Genomic DNA, 27,392 nt, shown 5'->3' on the forward strand with positions numbered 1-27,392 from the left:
AGAGATACATTTTATATCACGACTCAGGATACACATGGATGCGCATAAAATGATACAAAAACCTCAAAACAATGTTTACTGTTACTGTGTACAATACCTTTTGATATTTACTATCCTGTTGTATGCAGTAAAGTAAATAAGACGCTGGTCACGACCTACAAACGAATTCAGTAACCTACTAAGGGTTGCAAAGAGAAGTTTGAGAAACACTGATCTCGCCCAACCCCTTATTAGATGAATGAGAATGCAGAGGCTCGAGGGAGGAAGTGGGTTGCCGAACTCCCACAGCCTGGGCCTGGCTTTATTGCTCATGTTGCCTCAGTAGTTGACTAACCCAGAGGAAAGCTGAGCAGGTGCTCAGGGAGCTAGAGGATGGCCCTGGTTTTCTGCTGTAATGGGCGGCAGGGGAGAGGGGCATAGCCAGCCTGTCCTCCAGCAGCTCTTCTTACCTTGCCGTGGGTAGGCTCCTCCAGTCTGTGCCAGTCTGAACGGCTGAGGCAGCCATGTTCATGCACACAGTGCCATCTAGTCCCCAAGGAAAGGACTCCCCTTAGCATTTTCTTATAAAACAAAGAAAACGAAGGAGAAGGAATAGTTCCTCTATGCAACCTCTGCCCCTGGCCCTCAAACCCCCCACCCCGGGACAACCTACATGTACACCTGGCTGCCAGAAATTAAATAATACGCTGAAAATAGGAGTTGGTGATGCAGGCTGTGGACTACAAGGGTAGGCATGTGTGAGGTTTGCTTCCTGGTTCTGAGGCCTGTGGCAGAGGGAAGGGAGGACCAGGGATATTCTCCTGCCCCTTCCCTGCCAGATGCTTCCACCCGGGGCCTCTGTGGGCCCCAGGCCATGAGCTGGCTGCCTCCCTTGCATTATGAATGTCGCAGGGGGGAGCTAACGAGGTTATTGGGCAGAGAAACACTCTCATGTGGCCCCATGTGGAAGCAGACCTACAGCAGAGCAGGAGGCAGGGAGGCCGGCTTTTTCATTCTGTCCACTGGAAGAGAAGGCACAGGAGGGGCCAGTGGACAGCAGGCTTTGAGGGGAGCACCATAATGTAAGTCCCCCAAGAGGTGGAAATGGCGACTGTGCTAAGGAAAGATATCTGAAAAAGCACTGAAAAGAGAGCCAAGGAGAGAGACAGACGTGTTCTGCCTAAATGGGATTCAGCCGAGATGGAGGGCAGTCCCTGATGCCCTAAGCGATCCAGCTAGGGGAATGGGGTCGCCCTTAAAAGTGCTCCTATAGAATATGTGTTTATGATAGAGCATTGATTAGGAAGAAGGGGAAACGCTAGGTTTACCTGGTTTTGTAGGTTCACCCTAAGATTTTTGGTATAATTCCAGGTGGCCCACGTCTTCCTTCTATACCACACAGACACACACACCTGTACACACACACCTCTTCCATTGCCGTGTACAGTAATTCACTGGAGTAAGGTGAAACTAAGGTGCTGTGGTGGTGCAGTGGTTAAGCACTCAGTTGCTAACCGAAAGGTTGTAGGTTTGAACTCACCAAGTGACTCCACGGAAGAAAGACCTGGCAATCTGCTTCTGTAAAGATTTCAGCCCAAAAAACCCTATGAAGCCATTCTGCTCTGTCACATGGGGTTGCTATGAGTTGGAAATCAACTCAATGGCACCCAACAACAATGTGAGAGAGCAGACCATGAACAACCTGCCCCATGCCGGGTCTGTTACTAGGATGAATGGCAACTATAATCTTTTCAGCATATCAACATAAGTCAGGGGTAAGGACAGCTGAAGCTCTCAAAGCCTCAGGTTCCTCACCCAAAGCACGAGAGTAATAATTGTGTGCACTTTATACGATTAATATATGAATTAAATGTGTGTCAGGTATGGTACTGTTGGTAATTCCTGTTAACAACAGTAACAGGAGTAAGGTGGACATCTCTCTCCCACTGATGGATGGAGAAATAGCTGGATGGTGGTCAGCAGCCAGCCTGCCTGGGCGACAGCTCAGAGGAGGCGAGGTGTTTGAGCCCCGATACCGGGTGCATAGCAGCATCTTCTGGTTTTGCTCTTGGAGAAATGGAAGTAGGAAGAGGGCTTTGAGTCCCCCAAATTTATTCTCATTTTCTGCTTCTCTAGCAAACCACTCTTTTTTGCCACAAAGAAAATGGGACCCTCAGGCTCATGAGCTGTAAAGTCCCAGCCAAGGCAAGCATTGGTTAGGGTGTAGTGTGTCACCTTTGATGCTTGATTCAAGTCCTGTCCTCCTGCCCTTATGTTCTTAGAGTCTTCAGCATTGGTCCAGAAACTGGACACGGTGTGAACTTTAGCCGCTTGTATTGCTGCTCTCTCACTTCATTCCCTTTATTATAAAATGGTCTTTTTGGTTGTTGTTTTGGATGAATCAGCTGCCTGCCCAGGGAATTCGACAAGCTCTCTTCTGGATTATCATTCTTTATAAGCTCTTGCCTGATCCCCCAAATGCCAGTAATTTTGCTTCCTTACAGCCTCTAGAGCCCTTGGATTATGCCTCTAGGATGGCACAGAGGGTGTCTTATCTGTGTGCTGGTCTCAACATCCTATGCTCTAGCCCACCCCCAGGGAGACCATGTCTCACTCCGCCTCCTGCCTCGCCAGAGCTGAGAAATGTAACTTGTACCTGGTCACCCCTCGTGTGATTGTGGAACTTCAGTTTGTGGGGGGAGCTTGAGTTCTCTGTGAATTTACCATGAGCCCTTAGGTAAGCTCTCACCTTCCCTGCTTAGACCAGTGCCTGTGCCATAGTCTCCTCGTTTTAAATCTGGAGTAGCCATCAAAGAAACAAACCTGTTGTCTTCAGGGAATGCTGACTCATGGTGACCCCAAGTGTTACAGTAGAACTGCTCCATGGGGTTTTCTTTGCTCTCATCTTTTATGGAAGCAGATCACCAGGGCTTTGTTTTGTGATACCACTGCGTGGGTTCATACCACCAACCTTTAGGTTAGTAGTCAGACACAGACTGTGCCACTCAGGGATAGCCACAATGATGACAAATAAGTAGTGTGGCTTTTTGTGAATGAAGGACTCGAGAAGGATGTGCCTACAGGGTAAGCTCATGTAGCTGACCCACTGCCACGTTACTTCTGTGAGTATTTACAGATTGGGGAACTCCGGGAACCAAAATCTTCCCCTGCCCTGACCCTTCCCTCTTTTTTGCAGACTTTAAGTTTGCCATGTATCCACCATCGATGATTGCAACTGGAAGTGTGGGAGCAGCCATCTGTGGGCTCCAGCAGGATGAGGACGTGAGCTCGCTCACTGGTGATGCCCTGACGGATCTGCTGGCCAAGATCACAAACACGGACGTGGTAGGTGGCCAAGACCAGACCTTTCTTTCCTCAGCTCAAAGAAAGACAGAGGCGCATTTTTGGTTTCTCTTTTCTAAGACGGACGCCCACGGTAGTCCTAAAAGGAGCAGGTGAGACGTCGTTTTAAGTTTTTGAAAGCCTGCACGCCATCAAATACAGAAAAGAACAGAGCAGGCAGATACAAGGGGAGAGGGAAGGGTGTTTACTAATTGTCCTGTGTGGCGAGGGCTTCCCAGTGGGCCTGAATTGCTGCTCCACTTCCATTTATGTCCACGCTGTCAGGCTGCCTCTCCTCCAGCGTGGAGCAGGAAACAGTGCTGCGTGTTTGCTCACACAGGTTAAGGCTGCAAAGGCCCCCAAGGAGAAGGGACAATTAGAACCAGGAGCTTGCTGCAGGAGAGGAAGCAAAGGCGCAAGAGATGCCCCCACCATTAGCGGGGTGTCTGGCCTTGAGCAAACCTCTCAGCCCCTCCTGTCTCTCACTTCCTTTTTGTTCAATGTAGTAATGGATTAAAAGCACTTTAAAAAGAATAAAGTGCTGTACAAATTCAAGGAACTATTATTAGCAGCAGATTTTTCCATCCTCTGTGCCCTGTGGACAGCCCAGTGGCACTTTACCTTCTTCTGGCTGCCAGAATCTGAAGCTCCTTAGAAGAAAGGTTTTGACACAGATCAGGGTCATGTGAGGCCCTGAATTTAGCTGGTAGGAAATTACAGTCCTAGAAGTTGCAGAGCCTGTATGGTGCTGAGAGATCAGAGAGGGAGTCCCTGTGTTTCACACAGCAGGCCCAGAGAACTAACTAAAGTGGCCAGCCTGGGGCCTTGGGGTGAGGGGTGGAGGCAGCAGTAGCAGAATGAGGACTAGAACCTCGATGCCCCAACTCCTGGCCAGTGAACTTTACACCCCACCCATGCTGCAGCTACTGGGATCTTTTTGTTTCAAAAAGGCCTTTGGTTTGAAGGCAGCTCGAGAGAGGGGTGTTGGCTTTGAGGCCCTCATGAGTCACCATGGCGAAGCTCAAGAATGCAGGGGAACTTCTCGATGACACCCTCTGGACATTCCAAGGGGATTTAGAATGCCCTAATGTGGGAATATATTGAGTTAAGGGATAATGTGGTTTCCACTCCCCTTGGATATTGCCGAGCAGAAGGTGAAAACCTCAGAGGGCCTAAGGCTGCAGCCTGCTTGCGTTCTCACTACCTCCTATGTATTTCACCTTGGAATTTTTTACCGGCACAAGGAAAGCCTGCTCCAGGGAAGTGTTTAGGACCTGATGGAACAAATCCAGGGTCCTCCTCTGACACACTGCTGTCTTAAAAGTTTTTTAAATGACGAAGTTTCCAAAAGATATGTTTTTTAAGAATGAGCTCCAAGATGCAGATTTAAAAGACTCCTTCAACCTGTCATCTGAAGCACAATAAAATAAAAATAAAAAGACCTCTTCAGTGCTGCATGAAGAATGCTTTTCTAATCCTCCTAGGAAAAATTATGGGCAAAACTTCACATAGAAACTTAACATAGAAGCATATTTTTTTCTGAATATCTCCTATTAAGGCAGCCTTACCAACAGACTTCCAACCTGCTAAAGACAATCCTTTCCTGTACCCCAGAGACAAAAATGTCAGTGACAGGAGTTTGACCCTGGCTTTGTAACTTCTTTCAGATATTTATAAACCTACTCTGATTGGCTGGTCTGTCTCCCCATGGGTTTCCAGCCTTCTCCCAGATCTTTTTTCCACGCCCCTTACTGATTTCTAATGGACAGAGATCATTCCTGGTGGGGACCACAGAGGCTCTAGGGATGTACCTTACTTTTCAGGATGGCAAACAAGTCTGCCAGCTCTTCCTAGAGAAGCTCCCTGTCCTTTTCAAATAGTATGGAACCAGCCCATTCAAGACAGCTGTGAGACTGGGCTAAATGGCTACAAAGCCAGTTTAGAGGTCTCATGCTATACACCCCAGTTACAGAGTTGTATCTGGTTTCTCTAATGGGCCTGGGCTGTGTTTCTTAAGTCGCTGGGTGGTGCAGACGGTTAACATGCTAACCAAAAGGTTGATGGTTCAAGTCCACCCAGAGGTGCTTCGGAAGAATGGTCTGGTGATCTACTTCCAAAAAATTAGCCACTGAAAACCTTATGGAACACAGTTCTACTCTGACACTTACAGGCTCGCCATGAGTTGGAATTGACTGCATGGCACCTGGTGTTTCTCAGCTGGAGCACACACGCCTCATTATCGCCAGTGGGTCTGGGCCACGCAAGGCTCCTGATATAAAATAATTTAAACACTTTAACATTAAAAACCAAACACAAGGATACTCAGTAGAATGCAAAATTCATGCCACTTTTTCAGGTAAAATTTGAGACCTCCGTAAGTTCCAAGCTTACCTCTGGCATCCTCAGATCTCCCTGGGGGTACTTGTTCCCTCATTTCTAGGACTTTTTAATTTTTTTTAGTGGAAAGGTTTGAGAAGCATTGGCTAGGCTGTTAATGTATATCCAATTTCCCAAATGTTAAATCTCAGCCCATCCATCAGCTCCTGAGGAGACGAAGGAATGAAGAAAATTCAAAGGACAAGAACTCAGAATGCATTAGCATTTAGAGGCAGTCAAGTTGTACTTCTGAGCTGTTGGCCTGTGTTAGCAGGTAGGTAGGTGAGCCAGGACAGACAGGAATGCATGGAAAACAGAAGGTGAAGTTCCTGCCTTCAGTTAACGATTATGTGGAAAACTGGGAGCAAACATGTGCAAAACTGTAGCAAATTGTTTAAGATCATAAATGCATGACTGTTAAATAATGTACTGTGAACTATAAATGCTATAGGGTATCCAGTCAGAGGAAGATGCACCTGAGGCCTCATGCAGAATGGCAGGCCTTCAAGCAGAGTATACTTGGCAATAGAAAATATTCTCCGGGCCACACTGTGAAACACCCAGTGGTTCATGTTGAGCTCTCCCACCAAGAAGTCAAATACCCACAACCACATTTTGCCCTCTAGCTATAGTGCGCTGACAAATAAGGATTAGAAAGAGCTCAACACTCCATTTACCCTGGAGTCCCTGAAGCTCTGCTCTGGTCCCTCTGAGCACCGTGACTTTGCTATCTCTCCAACTTTACAGTGTTCCCTGTCGCCGTAGGTGACAGGTCATGGATTGTCAGGGATCACACTGCTGAAGGAAGGTCCCTTGCATTTCTCTGGGATTGCCACAACCGTTTCTCTGGCTCATTGGCCAGCAGCAGATAGCTTTGATAGGAGGGAGCCATTCGGCTCTGAGAAGTTAGTCTTTGTTGCTCCTTCTGGTTGCCAAAATAAACCGGAATGCTTCATTCCAAAGAGAAAGCTGAGTGAGAAGCCTGACAGTTTTACAGGGAATAAAAGTCTCAGAGGGTGGTATATTTTAAGTACTTTTTCCTTCCAGTCATAAGTGTTGCTAAAAACAGACACTAGCCAGCTCTGGCTTTTAGGGGGGACTTCTACCAGGGCTTCCGTTGCCAAGGGTAAGTTTGAGAGGAGGGATCGGCTGCCCTGGTTCCCTGGTGAACCTGTCCCAGCACCCCCAGGCAGAGTTGAGGTTCCTTTTCCGTCCCTCAGCACTTTGTCCATGCCCTGTGCCAGCATTTATCTCACTGTTGCCTTGTCTATAGAACCTCTTGAACAAGACCCAATTGGCAGAGTCATGGGGGAGTGAGGCTGAGGAGAGGGAGGGAGGGAAGGAGGAAGGAAGGAAGGAAGGACAAAGGGCGAGCAGATGAGTCTCAAGTATGTTTCTATTTCTTTGGTTTCCCCATGCCTTTTAGAAGACTTTGTGTTTTTAGCATTGATTACAGTAAAACCTGAGAAAGCCAGGACCTGTGTAAGGCGGAAACCTGTCAGGGAAGGAAAACTTAAAATATCTTCCACTAAAATAAACAGCAGAGAAGTGATAAGACTATACTGTGTCAAAAGTGGAAAGCTTGGGAGACCCGGAAAAAAAGAAGGTAGGCCTTCCGAGTTCCGGCTCTCACAGGTTTCACTGGCCATGTCAGGGACCTTTTAGGATGAAACCCTGAGTTTAACCTTACCGACTCACATGTGACGGGCTTCCATTAAAAAGTAGAATCGAGGCTCACAGGCCATAAAGACTGGTGAATTTATTGGAAGATACTGAATAGAACAGATACATAGACTGTAGTCATCTGGTCATTTTATCCATTCTTCTCCACCTGAGTTAAATAAAAAATCTGTCTCATTCTTAAATATCCCCGGAGAAGATTGCATGGTGCCCCTTCCTTTAGTCATCCTGGCATTTTATAATTCTGGTTGTCAGTCAGCTGTTAAAGACTAATTAGCAGTGCAGAAGTCTCAATTTTGACTGCATGCTGTTTATAGGGTCCCCAGCATCGCCCTATCGCCCCCCCTTAGCTAGAAGCACCGATACCCTCACCCATTCACACACAGCCTGCTCTGAAGGCACCTATCCTACTGAGACTGTCTTTTGTGGACTTACAGGGCCTATGGTCAAGAACCTTTGAAGAGTTGGAAGGAAAGCTGGGGGTGGGGAGGTGGAAGGAATAGGATTGGGGGCTGATGCCTCCCTCTCCTGCCTCATTTTTTCTGTGGGCCTCATTTTGTATGCAAGGAAATAAGCCAAAGAGCCTGTGAAGAAAGGAAGAATGAGATAGTTTCCTAAGTTGTCTCTGCCTGAGTTGGCTGCGGGTCTGGGGTTCATTCAGCCCTTTGTTCTCCCGTTGAGTGCAGTGCGTGTGTGGTGACAATGGAGTGATGCAGTTACACTGAGGGCTAATGGTAGGAGTTCCGTCAGCCCATTCATGGAGGCAGAGGAGGGTGCAGGGCTCGGAGCCCGAGCCAGCAAGCAGAGGAAGTCAGAAGCCCGTGTAACGAGCTAGAGATCACAAACACTGCTGTCAGGACTCCGAGGCCGGGGGGAGCGGGGGCAGCAGGCAAGGGGGGGCCAGGGGAGGGGACCTATCATCCTAGAAGTTGGAGGTTTGCCCGACCTCCAGCGCTGTGGAGTGCCACCTGTCTGGGCTGACAGACGAGCATTATGGCTTTCCTTTTAATCAGCTTAATTTGGGGCATCTTAACACAATGGCTGGTGCTTTTGGAGGTTGCCGGAAAGCAGAGGTCCCCGGGCTGGTGCACTTTACATGCATGTAGCATCTTTTCATTGGAGGCACTGTCGTTTTTTCTGTCCGCTTGGGCTGGCTGCCTTCCTTAGAGCTTCTCTGCCCTATATGTCTTTACTTAGAGCCCGGAAGAAGCAGAGTTGTATGGGGAAATGAGTTCTGAAATTGGAGGCTTGCTCTTTTTAAGGCCAAGCTCAGCTTTGAACTGGGTGTAACTGGTGGACAAGCCACCTCAATTCTCGGGGTTCAGTGCCCTCGCCATCAATGAGAGCATTTGGGTATTTGATCTGACCCTCAGTTTCTGTTAATTCGGTGGTTATTTGTGTTGTCTTTTAATCCTGGTCCGTATGAAGTATTGTGACTCCACTCTTAGCAGCTTTGCCTCCTTTTTCGCTTTGAGCTTTGTAACTCCCTTCCCTATATAGTACCTTCTCCCAGCTTGACAGCCTAGCAGAAGTAGCCTGGGTAGATTGGAGGCAGGGCTTCTCCTTCCTTCAGGTCATTCCTGCCCTCCTATCCCGTGTGCTCTCTTTCCCTGCTGCTGGGGCAAGAATGGGGCTGTGGGGGAGTTGGTTTCTCTAGTTGCAGGTAATGGTGCTGCCATACATTCTCCTCTTCCTTCACTTTCCGTCGGCTCACAGAACATTCCCAGGCCCTTTAGGAGTTGTAGAAGGACCCCTGTAAACCAAACAAGGACGTTAGTATGTGGGGAGTGTGCTCTGTCTCAAGGAAAGGGGGATGCTGGACTGCCTCTTCATAATTGAGTAGAATGTTCTACATTGCTATATAAGATAGGCTCTTGCCTTCAGGAAGTTTTCATCTAGCCAGAATGAGAGATTTGCACAATTGAAATTAGAGGTGGTAATAGTTAAGTTCTGAAGCTTCTCTAATTAAAAAATGGAACCTGAAGCGTGGGGAGGCAGTGCTAGGCAGAGACCCCGGAGAGTTTTCCAGGAATGGGGAACACCATTGAGACCCAGGGGTTTAGTTTCCGCTCTGTCACAGGATCAATCTAGAAGAGAATGAGAATGGGGTTCAGGGTCTGTCATGCCTGAGGTATCTGTTTAAGTCATCATTTTCTTTTCAAGTAAGAAGAGTCAAAGATTAAGAGCTGGCTATAGTAATGATTTAGACTGAAATTAAAATGGGTCCGAAGAAGGAAGAAAGTATGTGTTTTGTATGAAAGCTATGACATCCTTATTTTGTTCAGAAAAGCCAGTGCTTGTGTTCTTGGCTGGAGCTTACGTAAATGTGACTGTTGACGTGCGTGTTATCATGACGTCCCTTGGCTCTGAACGTCCAGTAGAAGTGACTGCCAAATGTCCCCGCTCTTCTTGCAAGATTTTCTCAGAATGTTCCTTTAAGGACTCAGGCTGCTGGAAGGCAGGGTTGAATACCAGGAAAAGTGGAATATCGATGACCCAAAAGGGAAGAAGACTCTTCACATGGCCTGAAATCAACTTCTTTTTTGTTCTGGAGGCCAGTTTCTCCATTTTGAGGACCACCTTTCTCAGGGATGCTGGTGTGGTCACACTGTTGGGGCAGAGGGTGTGGTGACCCAGGTTACCTCTCCGTGGAGTCAAAATAGAGCCTCCAAAGAAGGAAAGCCACACAGGAATGGCTGGAAGACCTTTGGATAGGTTTCTTGTTGGGGAGTGAGGTCATAGACAAAAACTTCACCTCTGAAAGTACTCACCAAGTCGCTACATCATGTGAAGCCTTCTTTAAAGATACCTCATTGTAGACACCTAACAGGCATTTCTTTTTTAATTTAATGTTTCAGAGCGATCTTCTGTCTATATAACCCACCCCACCTTTCCCCACCCGCCCACACACATGTACAGGCAAGGTCCCTGGATCAGCTGAGAATTCTGCCTTCTCCTTTAAATAACAAAACTTTTCATGCCTCATGCTTTGGGTAGGGTTTGTCTTCCATGCAGGCAGGTATACAGTTACTACCTCTGTGGTATGGAGGGGTTCTGATTTCAGTCCCTCCGCTTCCCGGGGGGTGGGAATGAAAACATACCCTTCAATCATTCCTGAAATACCTCTCCAGTGGAAGGGTATCGCTCATTAACTTTTTTAGTTCAACCAATTATTCTCTGCCAGGAAAGAAAAGAGACAAAGAAGAAAATAGTATGAAATTATCTGGCCAAGCATTCCACCAGTGAGTTTTTGCAGGGGGTGAGGGCGTAAGCATGAGAAGGAAAGGAGAGTGAGCATGCTGCTGTTCGGATCCTCGCCTCCTGCTCGCTTCTCAGGCTGTGGTTATCTCCACACAGCATGGTGAGCCTAGCTTACTGATAGGTGTTACTCCTGCAACGTGGACCCTAAGCACAAACTAATGCCTCCATATGGTATCAGATAGAGGCAGAGATGTCTGTTCCAGCTTTGGAATGCAAACTGACAGTGTCACATGGACCCACTGACCATCTGATGTAAGACCTTCCTAAGGGACATTCAGGAGAAGCTTAGACTGCCATCAATTTTGTCTGATGTATTGACCCCCGTATTAGCTTTGGAAACCCTGGTGACATGGTGGTTGAGAGCTACAGCTGCTAACCTAGAGGTCTGCAGTTTGAGTCAACCAGGCACTCCTTGGAAACTCTGTAGGTCAGCTCTACTCTGTCTTGTAGGGTCGCTGTGAATTGGAATTCACTTGATGACAACGAGTTGTATTAGCTTGGCCTCTATGTAAGATTAATTTAGATGAGAAAGCTTGAAGGTTTTCAGGTATCCTGTACTGAAGTGCAAGTGCCCTTAGAGACATGAAGCTCTTGTCCTTTACCACCACCTAGCACATTCAACAAGCTTGTCAGCACTGCCTGGAGGAGGGACATGGGGAAGAGCAGTACAGGGACGCAGGTGAGAACCATCAGATTTCTGATCACTGGCTGGGAACGTCAGAGTAGAGGAGGTAACCAGGAGATGCCACAGAAGAGCTTGAGAGATGCTAGTAAGTTCTTGGTTGCAGTCCATGACTCTTACCTCAGTTTTGTCAGGGTTGGCGGGGAGACCTCTGCTGCCGGGTCTTGTCTGTCTTGTTCAACGCTACATCTCCACTGTCTGGCTAACAGTACGCCTTTAACAAACCTAGAATAAATGCTATCCTGTCCCTCACTTTACCAGTACCAGGTGCCATGACTCATGGCGACCCCGTGTGTGTCAGACTAGAACTGTGCTCCATAGGGTTTTCAGTGGCTGGTTTTTTGGAAGCAGAGCACCACGTCTTCTAAAGCACCTCTGGGTGGACTCAAACCATCAGCCTTTTGGTTAGCAGAAAGCACGTTAACTATCTGTACCATCCAAAAAAAAACAAACCAAACCCACTATCGTTGAGTCGATTCTGACTGGTAGCAACCCCACAGGGTTTCCAAAGCTGTAAATCTCTACAAAAGCAGACTGCCGCATCTTTCTCCTGCAGAGCTGCTGGTGGTTTCAAACTGCTGACCTTTGAGTTAGCAGTCAGTCACTTTAACCATTGCACCATCCAGGGACTCCAAATTGAGATTCCAGCCAAAACCAAACCTGTTGCTCTCGAGTAAATTCTGACTCATAGCAACGCTATAGGACAGAGTAGAACTGCCCATAGAGTTTCCAAGAAGTGCCTGGTAGATTGGAACTGCCGACCTTTTGGTTAGCAGCCATAGCTCTTCACCACTGCTCCACCAGTTTCCAAATTGAGATTAAAAACCAAACCAAGCCCACTGCCATCGAGTCGATTCTGACTCATAGCGACCCTATAGGACAGAGTAGACCTGCCCAATAGAGTTTCCAAGGAGCGCCGTGCGGATTCCAACTGCTGACCTCTTGGTTAGCAGCCATAGCACTTAACCACTACGCCACCAGGGTTTCCAAAACTGAGATTAATAACTTAGCTGCTGCCCTCCAAGGAAAGTGAGAGGGCACCAAATACAACCTTTACTCTTTTAATTATCGTTAGATTCCAGGTGATGTTTCGTTTCTATCCTTAGCCTTGGGCCTGCTGCAATTCTTCACCCCCCCCACCCCTCCCCCATAAAAAGCTATAGTTGGAAATGCAGAATGGGTAACAGAAAAGGAAAATTTGGAGGTTTGGAAACTTTGCTCCTGGGTAGTTAATTCTGATTTTATTTTACATCTTTGGAAAATAAAGATAATGCTTTTGTGCTTAAAAACCTGGACTCACAAGCAACCCTATAGGACAGGGTAGAATTGCCCCATAGTGTTTCCAAGGAGCGGCTGGTGGACTCGAACTGCTGACCTTTTGTTTAGCAGCCATAGCTCTTAGCCGGTGCGCCACCAGGGCTCCCTTTTGTGCTTAGTAATCTCTGGGCAGTGAGGGAAAATTGTGATGAAACAAACAGAAAGGAGGCACATATTAAGCTGGCAAGAACTGAGAAGATTCAGTTTAATGCATCTTTCATATGCATATGCTATTTAAGAAAGTGCAGAGATGCAGCCTTGCAGGGGGGTGAGGCTGGAAAATATCTTCTAAGAGCAATTTCTGTAGTTCTTTGAGTATGACCCATAGTCCCTTCCTGGTGATGCAGTTGACTTGATATTGTATTCCACGTCACCCAGCTAACACTCCTCTACCTGGGGCAAACACACTCTGAATTTTCCCCACCAAATATAGACTTAATACCAGAGCAGTGCTGCAAATCCTTGTTTATTCCCAAACTGGACATCTCAAATGATCAGAATTTTGTAAACGTTCTGTATTGTGTTTTTATGAGAGGTACCGCAAGACCAAACTCATTGCTGTCAAGTTGATTCCGACTCATGGTGAGCCCACATGTTAGAGTCGAACTGCTCCATAGGCTTCTCTTGGCTGTGATCTTTATGGAAGTAATCCCCAGGCCTTTCTTCTGTGACACTACTGGGTGAATTCAAACCGCAAAACTGCTGGATAGTAGCTAAATGTAAACCATTTGCACCATCCAAGGGAACCTTATGAGAATTAAGAACAACAACAACAACAAAAAAAAATCTATTGCCATCAAGTCAGTTCCAACTCATGGCAACCGTATGTGTTACAGAATAAAACTCCTCCGTAGGGTTTCTTGGCTGTAATCTTTATGAAAGCAGATCCTCAGACCATACTTCCACGGTGCAGCTGGATGGGTTTGAACTGCCAGCCTTTAGATTAGTTGTCGCCATCAAGTCAATTCCAAACTTGTAGCGACCCTATATGACAGAGTAAAACTGCGCCATAGAGTTTCCTAGACTGTCATATTTACCAGAGAAGATCACCTGGTATTTTCTGCCACAGAACCACTGTTGGGTTACAACGGCCGATCTTTTTGTTAGCAGCAAGCGCTTAAACATTATGCCACCAGGGCTCCTTTTTAGGTTAGTAGTCAGGTGTATACCGTTTGTGCCACTGTGGCAAGTAAGCAACCTGTGTTTTTTTTTTTTTAACACACTGATTATATGAGGGTCAGTGCATTTCAGCTCTCCTTAAGTAGACCATTGTCTAGGCCAGTGGTTCTCAGACTCAAATGTGCTACAGATCACCTGGGGTCCTGTTAAAATGCAGATGTGATTAGATTGGTCCAGAATGGGCTGAAATGCTGAATTTCTAACAAGCTCCCAGGTGATACTGATGCTTCAGGTGGATGGACCCTGTCTGGAGACTTGAGGCCCTCCAGACCCTCTGGGAATGCATCTCCTTTATTCCACAGTTGTTCTACCTGGAAGACTGGCATGAGATTGTGTGAGGCTTGAGTTATGTGTATTTTCTACATAAGAGGCCCTGTGCCGTGTTCATCTTGCTGACCGCTCTGGTTTGGGCTGTTTCTCCCTCCAGGATTGTCTCAAAGCCTGCCAGGAGCAGATCGAGGCCGTGCTGCTCAACAGCCTGCAGCAGTTCCGTCAGGACCAGCGTGATGGTGGCAAGTCGGAGGATGAACTGGACCAAGCCAGCACCCCTACAGATGTGCGGGATATTGACCTGTGAGGATGATAGCCGGCCCAAGGGGAGAGGCGCGTTCATAATCTGCTCTCTCCTTCCCTCTGGTTATATTTTGTTCTTCGTGTTTTAGGATGAAACTTAAAAAAAAAAAAAAAATTTCCGCCCCCACCGAGATCATATTTAAAGATCTTTTAGAAGTGAGAGAAAAAGGTCCTATAAAACGGAATAATTAAAAGCATTTGGTGCCTATTTGAAGTACAACAGAAGGGAACCCCTTATATACGCGAGCAGTTACTGTTTGAATATGTAAACGTAATATAGTAAAATGCTTTCAGGAAAACATGCCAAGTAGCTAGAGAAAATGTACGCCTGCAAATACGGGAACAAATTAGAGGAGGCTTTTTTTTTTTCATGTTACGAGCTAGTAGCGCATTACACCCCTTTTAGGTTAATTGCAAGGAACTGTGTATGCCATTTATGGCTTGATTAGATTGCAAAGCAATGAACTCAAGAAGGAATTAGAAATCAGGAGGGACATGACGGGGAGGGAACACAAAACAATCTCTCAACATGATTGAACCATTTTGAACGTAGAAGCGCCTTTGCTCTGGACCGCCTTGTTCTAAGTCAGAAGCGTTGTTGGATCTCTACCTTACGTACTCTTGCTGTTGACAGTAGCTGCTACCTAAAAAAGAAGAGGCTTTATTTTGCCAGTTGGACACAGATGGTTGGCTGGCTTCAGGGTTTCTAGGTTTTTGCCATCCCGCTTCTTCGTCCAAACATGGTTCTTCGCAGACACCACCATATTTTTATCTAACGGGGGAATCAAGCTATGGGCCATAACCAAAATTCATGTGAAACGGAGGCAGATGGAGGCCAAGGGTGGGAATCTGGAATGCAATCTTTTATCTTTGTTTTCAAGAGGGTCGTGTGAACTTGGCATCCCTTATTAGGAAAATCTTAACTTTTGGTGCTGATTGACATGTCTGGTCCACAGTTTAGCATTGTTATAAACCATTCCATTCGAAAAGCACTTTGAAAAAATTGTTCCCAAGGGATAGATGGGATGGTTTATGCAAATCATGCTGAATCAACTCCTCCCCTCTTCTCCTTCCCTCTTCCCCTCCCACTCCCAGCCTGGGTTACTATTAACTTCTCAAATCTGACATTCTCTGGTACATAGTTTTGGCAGCCTTGCCAGAACTCAAGAGACACCCTTTTCCACCAACATTCCCATCACAACATTCCTCACAAAAGCCTAAAAACAAAGATCTGTTACCATTTTGATGTCACTAAAACAGAAGGATCTTAATTCCCACCTATATACTTCTCCTTTGGACATGGAAAGAAAAGTTATTGCTGGTACAAAAGACAGACAGCTGAACATCAAGGCGTGGCATTTTGTTCCCTTTTCCGTTTTTTGTTAATTTTATTGCAAAGTTGTATTCAGCGTACTTGAATTTTTGGGTTTTTGGTTTTTTTTTTTTTTCCTCTCCACTTCTTGGAGGCATTCAGTTAGCAAAGAGGTTGGAGCAACAACTTTCTGTTTTTGATTTTTTTTTTTTTTTGCACAATTGCAATTGACAGGTAATGAAGCTATTTGTTAAACTATATACCTTTTTGAGAAAATAGAAAAATCAGAACAGGGCTACTTCGAAGACTTTTAAGCAGATTCTGCCTTGTTTCATAGTATGAGGGTTGAAGATGGAGAAAAATCTAAGGGTCTCTGATTTTACATTTTATTTTGTTCAGTTTTTTTTTTTTTTTTTTTTGCGCTGCTACGAAGCTAAGATTCATTCTTATTCACATTAACAGTACCTAGCTGTAATGTTCACAGAGTGTGCTGCTATTTTATAAACATTTTTATAATATATTATTTTACTGCTTAAATTCCAAGTCCTGACGTAGATGGTTAAGATATGAGTACTTCGTACTGGAAAAGCCGTTCCATAGTTTTTCTTCTGGTAGCATATTCATGTTGGGTTTTTTTTCCTTTTTCCTTGGGGTTTTTTTTTTTTTTTTTCCTGATCACATTCTTCAAAGATCATACTCTTTACCTCAGGTTTACTGGACAAAATCAATAACTACAAAAGAGGACGATTCATATTTTTGTTTTCATTATACCTCACAACTGTATAGTTTCTGCTTGGGAGCCCATTAGTGTGGGGAATAGCGAAGGCGGTAGGAGGCTGAACACCTCTCTCAGGTGGAAGGCAAGATGGATTTGGCCCCCGGTCTCACACCCAGGGACCTTTTTCAGTCAAGAAGGCCATCGGGCTCCCATTTTGACTCCGGTAATCCTCATCATGATGGAAAAAATGCATTGAACCAAGGAATCCCACCACGGCAGACTTTTAGCACAAACATTTATACAATGGATTTAGGAAGTCATAACTTGTACCTAGGGACCAGGTATCAGGAGACAGACTACGAAGAATTGCAGCAGGCTATTGGAAGACCCTTCCCTTGCAGCCCTTTCAAAAGCAGGGCTTTCGTCTGCTTAGGGCTCCTTCATCTTGAAAGTTTCCCTCCTCTCCTTCCCCTTCCCTGGCATGGACACCCCCAGTTTAGGATAATCTCAGAGGTTTTTGTAGGTCTGCGTCTGTGGGTTTGTAATCTAGCATGCAGCATTTGTGCTGATTCCTTCTCTCACCTCTGTCTTAGACAATGGCGAGCATTAGGCAAGGCCAGGTCCTCTGTGAAGCGGTACCAAATGGTTTTCAGGTTTTAAATGACATTGAATTGGCATGATAGGAGAAATAGGTCTGATGAGTAGTGGATAGTAGTTGAAGGAGGTGGAGAGGCTGCTTCTCTGCAGAGATAACTTCCAGATGAGTCAGTCTCCCTTGAAGGGTGTTTAGAAGTATAGGGATCAGGACTTGGTGAGTTAGCATGACCCTGGAATTCTAGGGAATTTCTAGTGTGGCAGGGGGTGGTTAATTCTAAAGTTTTGGAGAGGAAAGCTAAGCAGCCAGTAAGTTAGCTAGTTGTTTTTTTTTTTTTTTTTTTAACATCAAGAGTCCACTTGGCGCAGGACACTCTTCTGGGTACCAAGGAGCCCATAGAACAGAGAAGACATGGTCCCTGGAGTTCTTGGGCATCTTAGATCCTAAAGAAAAAATGAGGTGCAAATATATTTAATAGTGACCAATCTCTAAGCTCAAGCAGAAGCAACAAATGAAAAGAACCTGACAAATAAGGAAGGAAGTAGGCTTACCAGACCCTACTTGGGGTCTGTAATTTTCCACTTTTCCATTTTTTCACTGGTGCTTTTTTTTTTTTTCTTCCACATCCTTTGGGGCCTAGTGTGGCGGGTAGGTATGGATGTGCTAATGCAGATGGGTGCTGGGATGTCTGGGTTTCCTGCTTGCTCCCTGTTAAAGGAAGGAACCCTGGGTTTGTTAAAGTGACTCATGCCCTCTCCTTGGATCTTGGTTTTCTTGTTTTTTTTTTGTCCCAGAAAGGTTTAGTCCTCCCTATGGATTTGAACCTGCTCCCTTTTTTTCTTTCCTTCTCTTTCTCACCTCCCACTTACGGGGTTCCAAATCTCTTCTGGTGTTTTTCTACCTTGTTACCTTTCTCTCTCGTCTTTCTACTTCTTGTTTTGGGTTATTTTCTCCATCAGGGGGGGTAAGTTATTCCCCTAGCCTGCCAAATTTCATTCCTTCCCCTATATTGGCCAAATCCTGGGTGGGAGGGATCCTAGTATGCCAAAAATACATACCAAGCGTAGTTAAAATCCATGCAGGTACCTAACAGCCGTGAAGCCTGCAGGTGGAAGCAAGGGACCGTTCCCTCAGCAGAAAGTCTCACATTTGCTGAGACTCGAGCTCCTTAAAAGAAGGGGCTGCTCCTAGAGGAAGCTGTATTCTGAAACTGCCCCAGGACCCCACTGAAGAGCACATCGTGTCTTACAGCTGGGCCACTCTTGGTCTACATGGTTTCTACAAGACGCTCTGTTCTGCCTCCCCTATCAGCTGGGTCAGGGGCATGCCTGGCTCAGAAGCTGTGGCCTCCAGCAGGGGCTTACAGGACAAGGCCGGAGGGGAAGCAGCCCTGTGCACATCACCCTGCATCCCTTTGCTAGCAAGATGGGCTTCTCTGCAGAGAAGCCATAGCTTTCCTTCAGTCCAGCACCTCGAGAGCTTCCCCAGACTTCCCTGTGATCTCTGGCATGGACAGGATAAGGACACTAGGCTGGATAGCATGACTTTCTCACAGAGAGCAGAGGAGTTTTCTCTCCTTGGGCCACAGGGAGCAGGGCTAGGAGAAGACGTAGACTTGCACCTTATTACATGTAAATATTGATTTTCTAGTTCAAGGCGATGATATTGGTAGTGAGGGAACAGGAATAATAGGAATGGGGAGGAAGTCTGAGTAAGCCAGTTGGCTTCTAAGCCAAAAGGATTCCTCTTTGTTTATCTTTGAGTCAGTCCAACCCTGAGAATAGCTTTAAAAGGGAAATTAGTGCTGAGATGGTGAAGTCCCCCTAAGCCAACAAAGTCTCGGTAGCTTAGAATGCGTGCAGGCTTCTGTCAGTGTGGGCTCAGCGCAGTTGTCAAGAGCTGCACAGGCAGCCATCCGTTTGTACAAAATAGGGTAGGAAGATTCAAGAGGATGTTTATGACTTCCTTACACCACATGGCTTTTAATGATGCTGGATTCTAAACAACCCAGAATAGTCATTTCTGCCAGATCTATTCTCCTGCATTTGTATGTCTCTGCTTTTCAACTTGGCTGGGCTATCAAACCCGATTCTTGGCTCAGGTTTGAAGAAGCCATCGACAAATACATACATGCCGTAGCTGCAATCTTGAGTCCTTTGCCAGCAGCCTACTGTGGAGAAAAAAGTGCCTTAGCGACTGTAGCCATTACAGTACCCAATGTATTTCTACAGGTGCCTGTCCTTAAAAATTAAATTTTTTAGTTTTTTTTTTTTTTTCTTTTCCACTACTGGCCAGCTCTTAAATAACCAGCAGATCACCGGGCCATTGGATTTTTTCCATTGTGTACATTACCCTTTTGGCATGTACCTCAGATCTTTCTCTTTCTCTCTCAGTTACACAGTTTCTAGTCTCGGACATTTTTTTACTACTTTTTTTTTTTTTTTTGCTTTAAACGAGTGTGAGGCCATATCGAGTCAATGTTATTCTCTCGCAGTGTACTCTTTAAGAGGTGTGGGTGTTTATTTGGTCGGGATGCTAGAAAGTGCTAAAGTAGCATGATAGTATAAACGAAAGGTTTTAGGAAGTTTGGAGGCGTTTTATTGGCTGTGATTGTGACATGATAGAGTCAGCTTCCTTTTAAAGAGGTCATATCTGTTCAGTGTTCAGTGATTTTAAAAAAGTAATAACCTGTTCTTCTGATTAGTTTAAAGATGGATTTGAAAATGGTTTTGGATGCAATTAGGTTACGCTATTTGGACAATAAACTCACCTTGACCTAAATTTTTCTGGCCATTTTGACTTATTTATAGACCAGCAGTCTTCAGAATAAAGGAGCCGTGGTGGCACAATGATTAAGTGCTCGGCTGCTAACTGAACAGTCTGTGGTTCAAACCCACCAACCATTCCAGGAGAAACGACCTGGAGACCTCCTTCTGTAAAGATTACAGCCTTGGAAACCCCATGGGGCAGTTCTTTGTCATATAGGGCCGCTGTGAGTCGGAATCAACTCAATGGCACAAAACAAAAACAACAGTCTTCACGATGGTATATATCTTTATCATATCAGAACTGTTGACAACAATTGGTAGTGGCACAAAATACAAATCCTAACTGGGAAGGTAATCTAAATGTTCCTCTGTATTAATTACTAGTAATTGTTGACTCCCTCCCCTCCCCCGCTTTTGGTCACCCATGTGACCATCTTAAACAAGAAGCCTCAGTCCACCTTTATAAGGTAGATGAGTTGCTGGTATTATGACCAGGCCTCAGGTGGTGGTATGTGCTGTTGTCGATTCTGACTCATAGCGACTCTATAGGACAGAGTAGGACATGTCCCATGGGGTTTTCAAGCATGTAATCTTTATGGGAGCAGATGGCCAGGTCTTTTCTCCCAGGTAAGCACTTAACCATTGTGCCACCAGGGCTCCTTAGGCGTTAGGTGACAGCCCCCTGATTATTGCCAGCTACTTACTCAGCCATGAGAGAGAAGTCAGAGTGTCCTGGCTCAGGAGGCGCCAGAGGCCCGCAGTGGCATCCCCAGACTCTGAGAGGCTCTAGAGAACCTGGGCAGGGCCCTTACCCTTGCACTTCCGTGGCTTCTGCCCACTGTGCTTGGTGGCCCACATCTGATTCCTGCTCCTCTCTGCCTCCCTCGTGTGAGGATTGTCAGGCCACAAGTGCCTTTGGTGGAGGGTGCGAGGCAGAGCCTGTGGTATTCATCTTAACACAGGAATTGGCAGGTCCTCTCCACAGTAGCTCTTGGACCTTAGCTTCACAAACCAGCTTCTTTCCCAGGAGTGATCGGAATGCAAAAGGTAATGTCTTAGTAGGCATTTTGACGTTACCATAAAAATGCATTTTTTCTGTAGTCTGTCTCTTGCAAAGTCATTGGAGATTGTTCTCCAGTTTAATTCTGATCTGTGTTGCAAGTTGTATGATTAAAACTTGCCATTGGTGAAGTCCAAATTAAGATAGTCCCTGTTCCTCAAGTCATTCCACTTAATGCAGTTTTTAAGCTTATAAAAAAAAAAAAATAAGGACTCTAGTATTTCCCTGTGTCCCCATCCCTCATTGACATCCCCTGTTCTCATAGACAAGCAAGGGTGACTTTCTTCTTGGATTTCTGCCTAGTGAAGGTCTGCTGGGCCTCTTGGGAGTTTCCAGGGTCCCTGGTTGCCACTCTCAGCTATCCTTGGAATTCTCCTTTGTACAACCTATTGTGCCCTGGATTCCTCTCTCCCTGGCCCATTTGTCTGCTGTGCTGGATCAGTGCTGGATCTGTTAATAACTCTACAGCTCCACTCCCTTTTCCAAATGTTATCCAGCAGTACCACGGGCTTCTCCCGTGTAGAGCAGTGGGTGTCGATGGGTGGGAAGAAAGCAGAAGCAGCAGTCATCACATTCCACACAGCTGGCTAGTGATAAATCTTAACTGCACTTTTACACACTCATTCAGACCCAGATGATCTTAAAATTGCAACCTCAAACTTGAGACTAAAGTGCCCTTTCTTAAAGTGGAAGTTATTGATGGAGTGAGAACCAGGAAGTGCCAGATGTCTTAGGTGTGCTCCAGCGAGGACTTTGGTATTTCTAACAACCTTTCAGAGATGTGGATCTCAGTACACACAGGTACCACCAATACACCAGTATATAAATAAAACTTTCCAGGTTGGCTTAGTTTTGATACTCTCAACATGCCGTCGTAAGGAAGTACACAAAAGCTCTTACACCAGATTATTTCTCCCCTGCTCTTAAAACAGTAACAATAGCAGAAATACTGGTGACTGGGTGTGAGGGGTGCCTGGGTGGTGCAAATGGGTAATGTGCTTGGCTGCTAACCATGAGGCTAGTGGTTTGAGTACTCCCAAAGTTGCTTCGGAAGAAAGGCCTGAGGATGTACTTCTGAAAAGCAGCCATTGAAAATCCTACGGAGCACAGTTCTGCTCTGACACCCATGGGATTGTCATGAGTTGGAGTTGACTAAATAGCAACGGTTTTGGCTTTGGTGTGTGTGAAGGTTCAGCGTATCAAGGTGACCCAAGTGTCCGTAGCCAGCCATGTATGTGCAGGCTCCAGGTGCAGGCCCTATGTGGGCTAAGCCTACACTGGGCTTTCAAAGGAAAGCAGAGGAAACAAAACCTGTGCTCAGTGGTTGAAGAAGCTTTCAATGTGGAGACAAAACTCACAGGCCTATGAAACTGCAAAGAGGCATATCAGCAAATGAGAACAAATGTGGAATAAATTGATGCTGAGGTATTAGAGCACTTTCTGAGGAAAGAGAAAAGGTTTCCCCCAAGCAAATGGGCTTTAGGAAAACACCTGTTTTGGGAGGATGTTCATTTGGGGCAGCATAGTTTGGAAACAGTAGAAACAGAATTTGACCTTTTCGAAAAATAAAGGGGTGGCAAGAGGCCCCCAATAGCTAAAACAATGTTGAAAGAGAAGAACAAAGTAGGAGGACTCGCACTTAAAGTAGGAGGACTCACACTTCTGATTTTAAAACATACCCTGATGGCTTAGTAGTTAAGTGCTATAGCTGCTAACCAAAGGGCTGGCAGTTCAAATCCACCAGGTGCTCCTTGGAAACTATGGGGCGGTCCTACTCTGTCCTATAGGGTCACTATGAGTCAGAATCGACTCCACGGCACTGGATTTGGTTTGGTTTATACAGCTATAATAATCAAAATAGCATGGTACTGGTATAACAGCAGACACATAGACCAATGGAATAGATCTGAGAGTTCAGAAATAAACTCACACATTTACGGTCATTTAATTTTTGACAGGGGTGCTAAGTCCATTCAATGGGGAAAGAAGAGGCTCTTCAATAAATGGTGCTGGGAAAATTGGATTTCCACCGGCAGAAAAATGAAACAGGATCCATGCCTCACACCATACACAAATTCAAAGTGGATTAAGGACCTAAATGTGCAAACAAAAACCATAAAATTCTTAGAAGAATAAGCAGGAGCAACACTATAAAGCCTAGCTCTCAACAATGTATTATCTAATATATTTAAAAAAGCACAAACAGCAAAAAATAAATAAGGCTTCATAAAAATTAAAAACTTTCAGTCATCAAAAGATTTTACAAAGTGAAAGGGCAAGCTATTGAAGGGGAGGATATCTTCTGAAACCATATCCAATAAGAATCTAATCACCAAAAAATATATAAAACTTCAACAACTGAACACAAAAAAAAAACAACCCAATCAATCATAAAATGGGCAAAGGACTTGAATAGGTAGACTTTTCACCAAAGAGGACATCGAGATGGCCACCTAAACACATGAAAAATCCTCAGCATCATTAGCCATCAGAGAGATGCAAATCAAAACCACAATGAGATAACATTTCACTCCCACTAGGATGGCTGAGATTAAAAAAAAAAAGACATGTTGGCAAGGATGTGGGGAAACTGGAACCCTTATCCATTGCTGGTGGGAATACAAAATGATATAGCTGTTGTGGAAAAGAGTGTGGAGGTTCCTCAAAATACTAAAAATAGAACTACTGTGTGACCCAGCAATTCCCCTCCTAGGTGTATACCCAAAAGACTTGAAAGCAGAGACTCAAAAAGAGATGTGTACACCCATGTTCATTGCAGCACTATTCAGAATAGCCAAAAGGTAGAAAGAACCTAAATGCCCATCAACAGATGAACAGATAAACAAAATTCCATACATACAATGGAATACTACTCAGCCAGTAGGAGAAATGAAGTCTCAACACATGCTTCAGTATGGATGGAGCTTGAAGTCATTACGCTGAGTGAAACAAGCCAATTACAAAAGGACAAATATTGTATGACCTCACTTACATGAAAACGCAAGTGTGTAGAGAATGAAATTTATTAGTGGTTACCAGGACCAGGAGAAAAAGGGAAGAGGAAGATTAACAGTGATGGAAAAATCAAATTAAGGGTAGGGTTGCACAGCCTATTATTATAATTGCTGTCAGTAAGTTGCAACCCTGTAAAAAGCTGAATAGGCAAAAGTTGTGTGATAGATACATTTACAACAAAGACCAAAAAAAGATTATCTGCTGAGGCTGCTTATGTACAACCGAACACCTCATGGGATTTGTTCCTTGGTTTGGTCATGGTTTCATGAGACATCCCAGTTAATTGGCCTAAAAACTTGTTTAGTGCTTGTTCTACCTCCTAGATAGTTGCATAGTGCCTAGAGTCTTAAAAGCTTCCAAGCAGCCATCTAAGACTCAATAATTTGTCTCTATTCTCCTGGAGCAACAGAGGAAGAAGGAGAATCAGGAATAAGAGGAGGATATGGAATGCATGGCTAGTTGCCTCCATGAACAACTGCCTCCTTTGCCAGGAGATCAGAAGAACTGGAAGGAGGCTGGCTGGCATTACTGAAAATTTCAATAAAAAATTCTATAGAAGGATCCTCAAATGGGGGAATATGCAGAATAGAATTTCACATTCTTATGGAAACCCTGGTGGTGTAGTGGTTAAGTGCTACGGCTGCTAACCAAGGGGTCAGCAGTTCGAATCCACCAGGCACTCCTTGGAAATTCTATGGGGCAGTTCTACTCTGCCTATAGGGTCGCTATGTGTGGGAATCAACTTGACAGCATTGGGTTTGGTTTTTGGTTTGATGGACTCCAGGCTTTCTGGAGCCATGGAGGCTTGGATGAACCCCTAAAGCTATTGCCCTGAGATAATATTTAAACTTTAAACCAAAAATATCCCCTGAAGTCTTCTTAAAACCAAACAATAGTCTAGCATAACTAGTAAAAAAATGTCTGCCTTGAGCATTATGCTCTTTTAAGAATTATCTATATGGGATCAAAGTGACAGCAGCAACTCAAAAGATTAAATACGAACCTTAGGGGGCTGCAAGTTTATGTTAATGAGAGAGGAACAACTCAGAAAATGAGGGTGAGAATAGCTGCACAACTCGAAGAATGTAATCAGTGTCATTAAATGGTACAGGTAGAAACTGCTGAATTGGTGTTATGTTCTGTATGTATTTTCAACAACAACAAAATAAAATTTAGAAAAAAAAGTAAAGGGATGGGAATGATTTAAAAAATGAAGGGAAAATATTCAAATAGACAGTTTAAAGAGCACACTCAATGTAATGGATTTTAAACACTATAAACACAGACGTTATCCTCATGAAAAGGGATAAGCTCAGCCACAAACATTGATTTGGGGTCACCTCCTACCTAATTTCTCATGGAAGCCCCAGGGTGGTGGAGTCAATGTACTTGGCCGCGAACTGAAAGGTTGGAAATTCGAATCTACTCAGATGTGCATCAGAAGAAAGGGCTGGCAATCTACTGCTGAAAAATTAGCCATTGAAAACCCTATGGAGCACAGTTCTAACCTGATATACATGGAGTTGCCATGAGTGGGAGTCAACTGGGCAGCAACTAAAAAAAAAAAAAAAACTCTTATGAGGCTGAAAGAAATAAGGCTGTAAATTTGGAAAAGATGATTAGTGACTTTCAGACCATTTGGGCTTGGAGGCCGTCCCTGCAAAAGAGGAGCACGATCTATCAGCTCTGACCACAGACCCAAGAAAGCAAAGCTGGGTAGACTGAGAAAACAGCAAGGCAAAGCTCAACTTACTTCCCTCTGACTCTAGGGTCCTGATAGCACAGTGGTTAAGTATTTGGCTGCTTACCAAAAGGTCAGCAGTTTTAATTCACCCGCTGCTCCTTGGAAACCCTATGGAGCAGCTCTACTCTGTCCTATGGGATCTCTATGAGGGTCCCTATGAGTCGGAGTTGACTCCATGGCAACGGGGTTGGTTTTTTGGGTCTACATTATCCCACTGAAGCTTGGAATTTATGCTTATTGATTTTATTTGTAATGATTTGCTTTGGCTCTGGCTTTTGCTTGTCACTCTCATCTCCCACCACCCTTGCTGGGTCCATTTGGAAATTACCCTGGTAAATTTTTGTTGTTGGCTTTGTAGTTGTCCATGTGGAGGTCTAAATATACAGCTCTTCCTGTGAAGTCCACTAGGTGGTACTAATACCACGGATGGGAACCAGGCTTGAATGAGAGCCAAGTAGCCAGGTATAGGATGGTTCTGTCTTAGAGTGAGACAATCAGGACCAGTTCCCCTTAATGGCATTCTGTGGAATGAATGTCAGGCTTTTGCCATCACAGATGGTGGCAGTTCCCTACCTGGTTCATTCGCTGTTGTTGCTGTTAGCTGCCCGTGAATCAGCCTGAATCGCGGTGACCCCATGCACTATTGAACAAAACACTGACTGTCCTACCCCATCTCCATGATTAGTTCCACAACCCATAGTTTTCATTGGCCGATTTGCAGAAGTAGATCAGCAGTTCTTTCTTCCTAGTTCATCTTAGTCTGGAAGCTCTTTTGAAACCTGTCCAGCATCATAGCAACAGCCTAGCCTCTACTGACAAACGGGTGGTGGCCGCACATGAGGTGCATGGGCCAGGATTTGAACCCGGGCCTTTTACGTAAGAATTCTATCTGAACCACCACCCGTGTTCTAACTCCTATCTGGGGATAAACAAACCAAATCGAACCCGTTGTCTTCGAGTTGACTCATAGCGACCTGGTATCTGGGGCTAGCTTGTGCTTTTTTGCCACCTTTCCTGATTCTTTTCAGTGCCTAATCCAGTTCTACGGTGATTTAAATTGCCTTGGACTTACCTTGGGGGCGTAGTGGTTGTTTGGCGGCTGCTAACCAAAGGGTTGGCAGTTTGAATCCACCAGGCGCTCCTTGGAAACTCTATGGGGCAGTCCTACTCTGTCCTATAGGGTCGCTATGAGTCGGAATCGACTTGACAGCTCTGGGTTTTTTTTGGTACTTGCCAATATTTAAAGATGAGAGTCTTCACATAAAAGTCAGGATTTTAGCTACTCTCAGGGCATCAAGGTTCTGGTAACAACAGATCTACAAGGCAGCAAGGGCTGCAGTTGACTAGATTCTGACCCCTTTCTCTGCTCCCACCACCCTCTAGCACCCACTGAACCTGCTTCCCTTATTGATTGATTGATTATAGGAAATACATGTAACAAAACATTTACCATTTCACCAGTCTTCAGAGGTACTGTTCAGTGACATTATGTTCTTCATGTTGTTCAACCATCATCCAATCCTTTCCCCAGTGTTTCCTGCATCACTCATTTATGACACCTGGTGTCCCTTATCGAGTTTGCACCTCTGCAGTCTAACCGGCGTCTGCTTTAACTGTCAGACTATGAAGTAGGATATCCGTGAGCCCCAGCTGGGGTAATCCTAATTGAAGCATCTTCAAGAATGGAGCAGGCCTGGGACACTCCCTTCACTTTTCTACCACAACCCCTCCTTCCCAAATAAAGACCTCCAGTCCTCTTTAGGCTTGGGAATCTCCCTTATCTCTTTATGG

General features: G+C 45.2%; 1 protein-coding gene across 1 annotated transcript in view; it reads left to right on the forward strand.

The window, feature by feature from the left end:
• Window positions 1-17,359, forward strand: part of CCND2 (cyclin D2) — a 29,826-nt gene extending 12,467 nt beyond the window's left edge. The window contains exons 4-5 of the mRNA XM_049882242.1: window positions 3,176-3,324; window positions 14,244-17,359. Of these exons, the coding sequence (XP_049738199.1) occupies window positions 3,176-3,324; window positions 14,244-14,393 (299 nt within the window). The 3' untranslated portion in view covers window positions 14,394-17,359. The remainder of the gene's footprint in view (window positions 1-3,175; window positions 3,325-14,243) is intronic.
• Window positions 17,360-27,392: the final 10,033 nt, after the last annotated feature.

This window comes from Elephas maximus, chromosome 4, assembly GCF_024166365.1.
Source record: "Elephas maximus indicus isolate mEleMax1 chromosome 4, mEleMax1 primary haplotype, whole genome shotgun sequence".
NCBI classification, from domain to species: Eukaryota; Metazoa; Chordata; class Mammalia; order Proboscidea; family Elephantidae; genus Elephas; species Elephas maximus.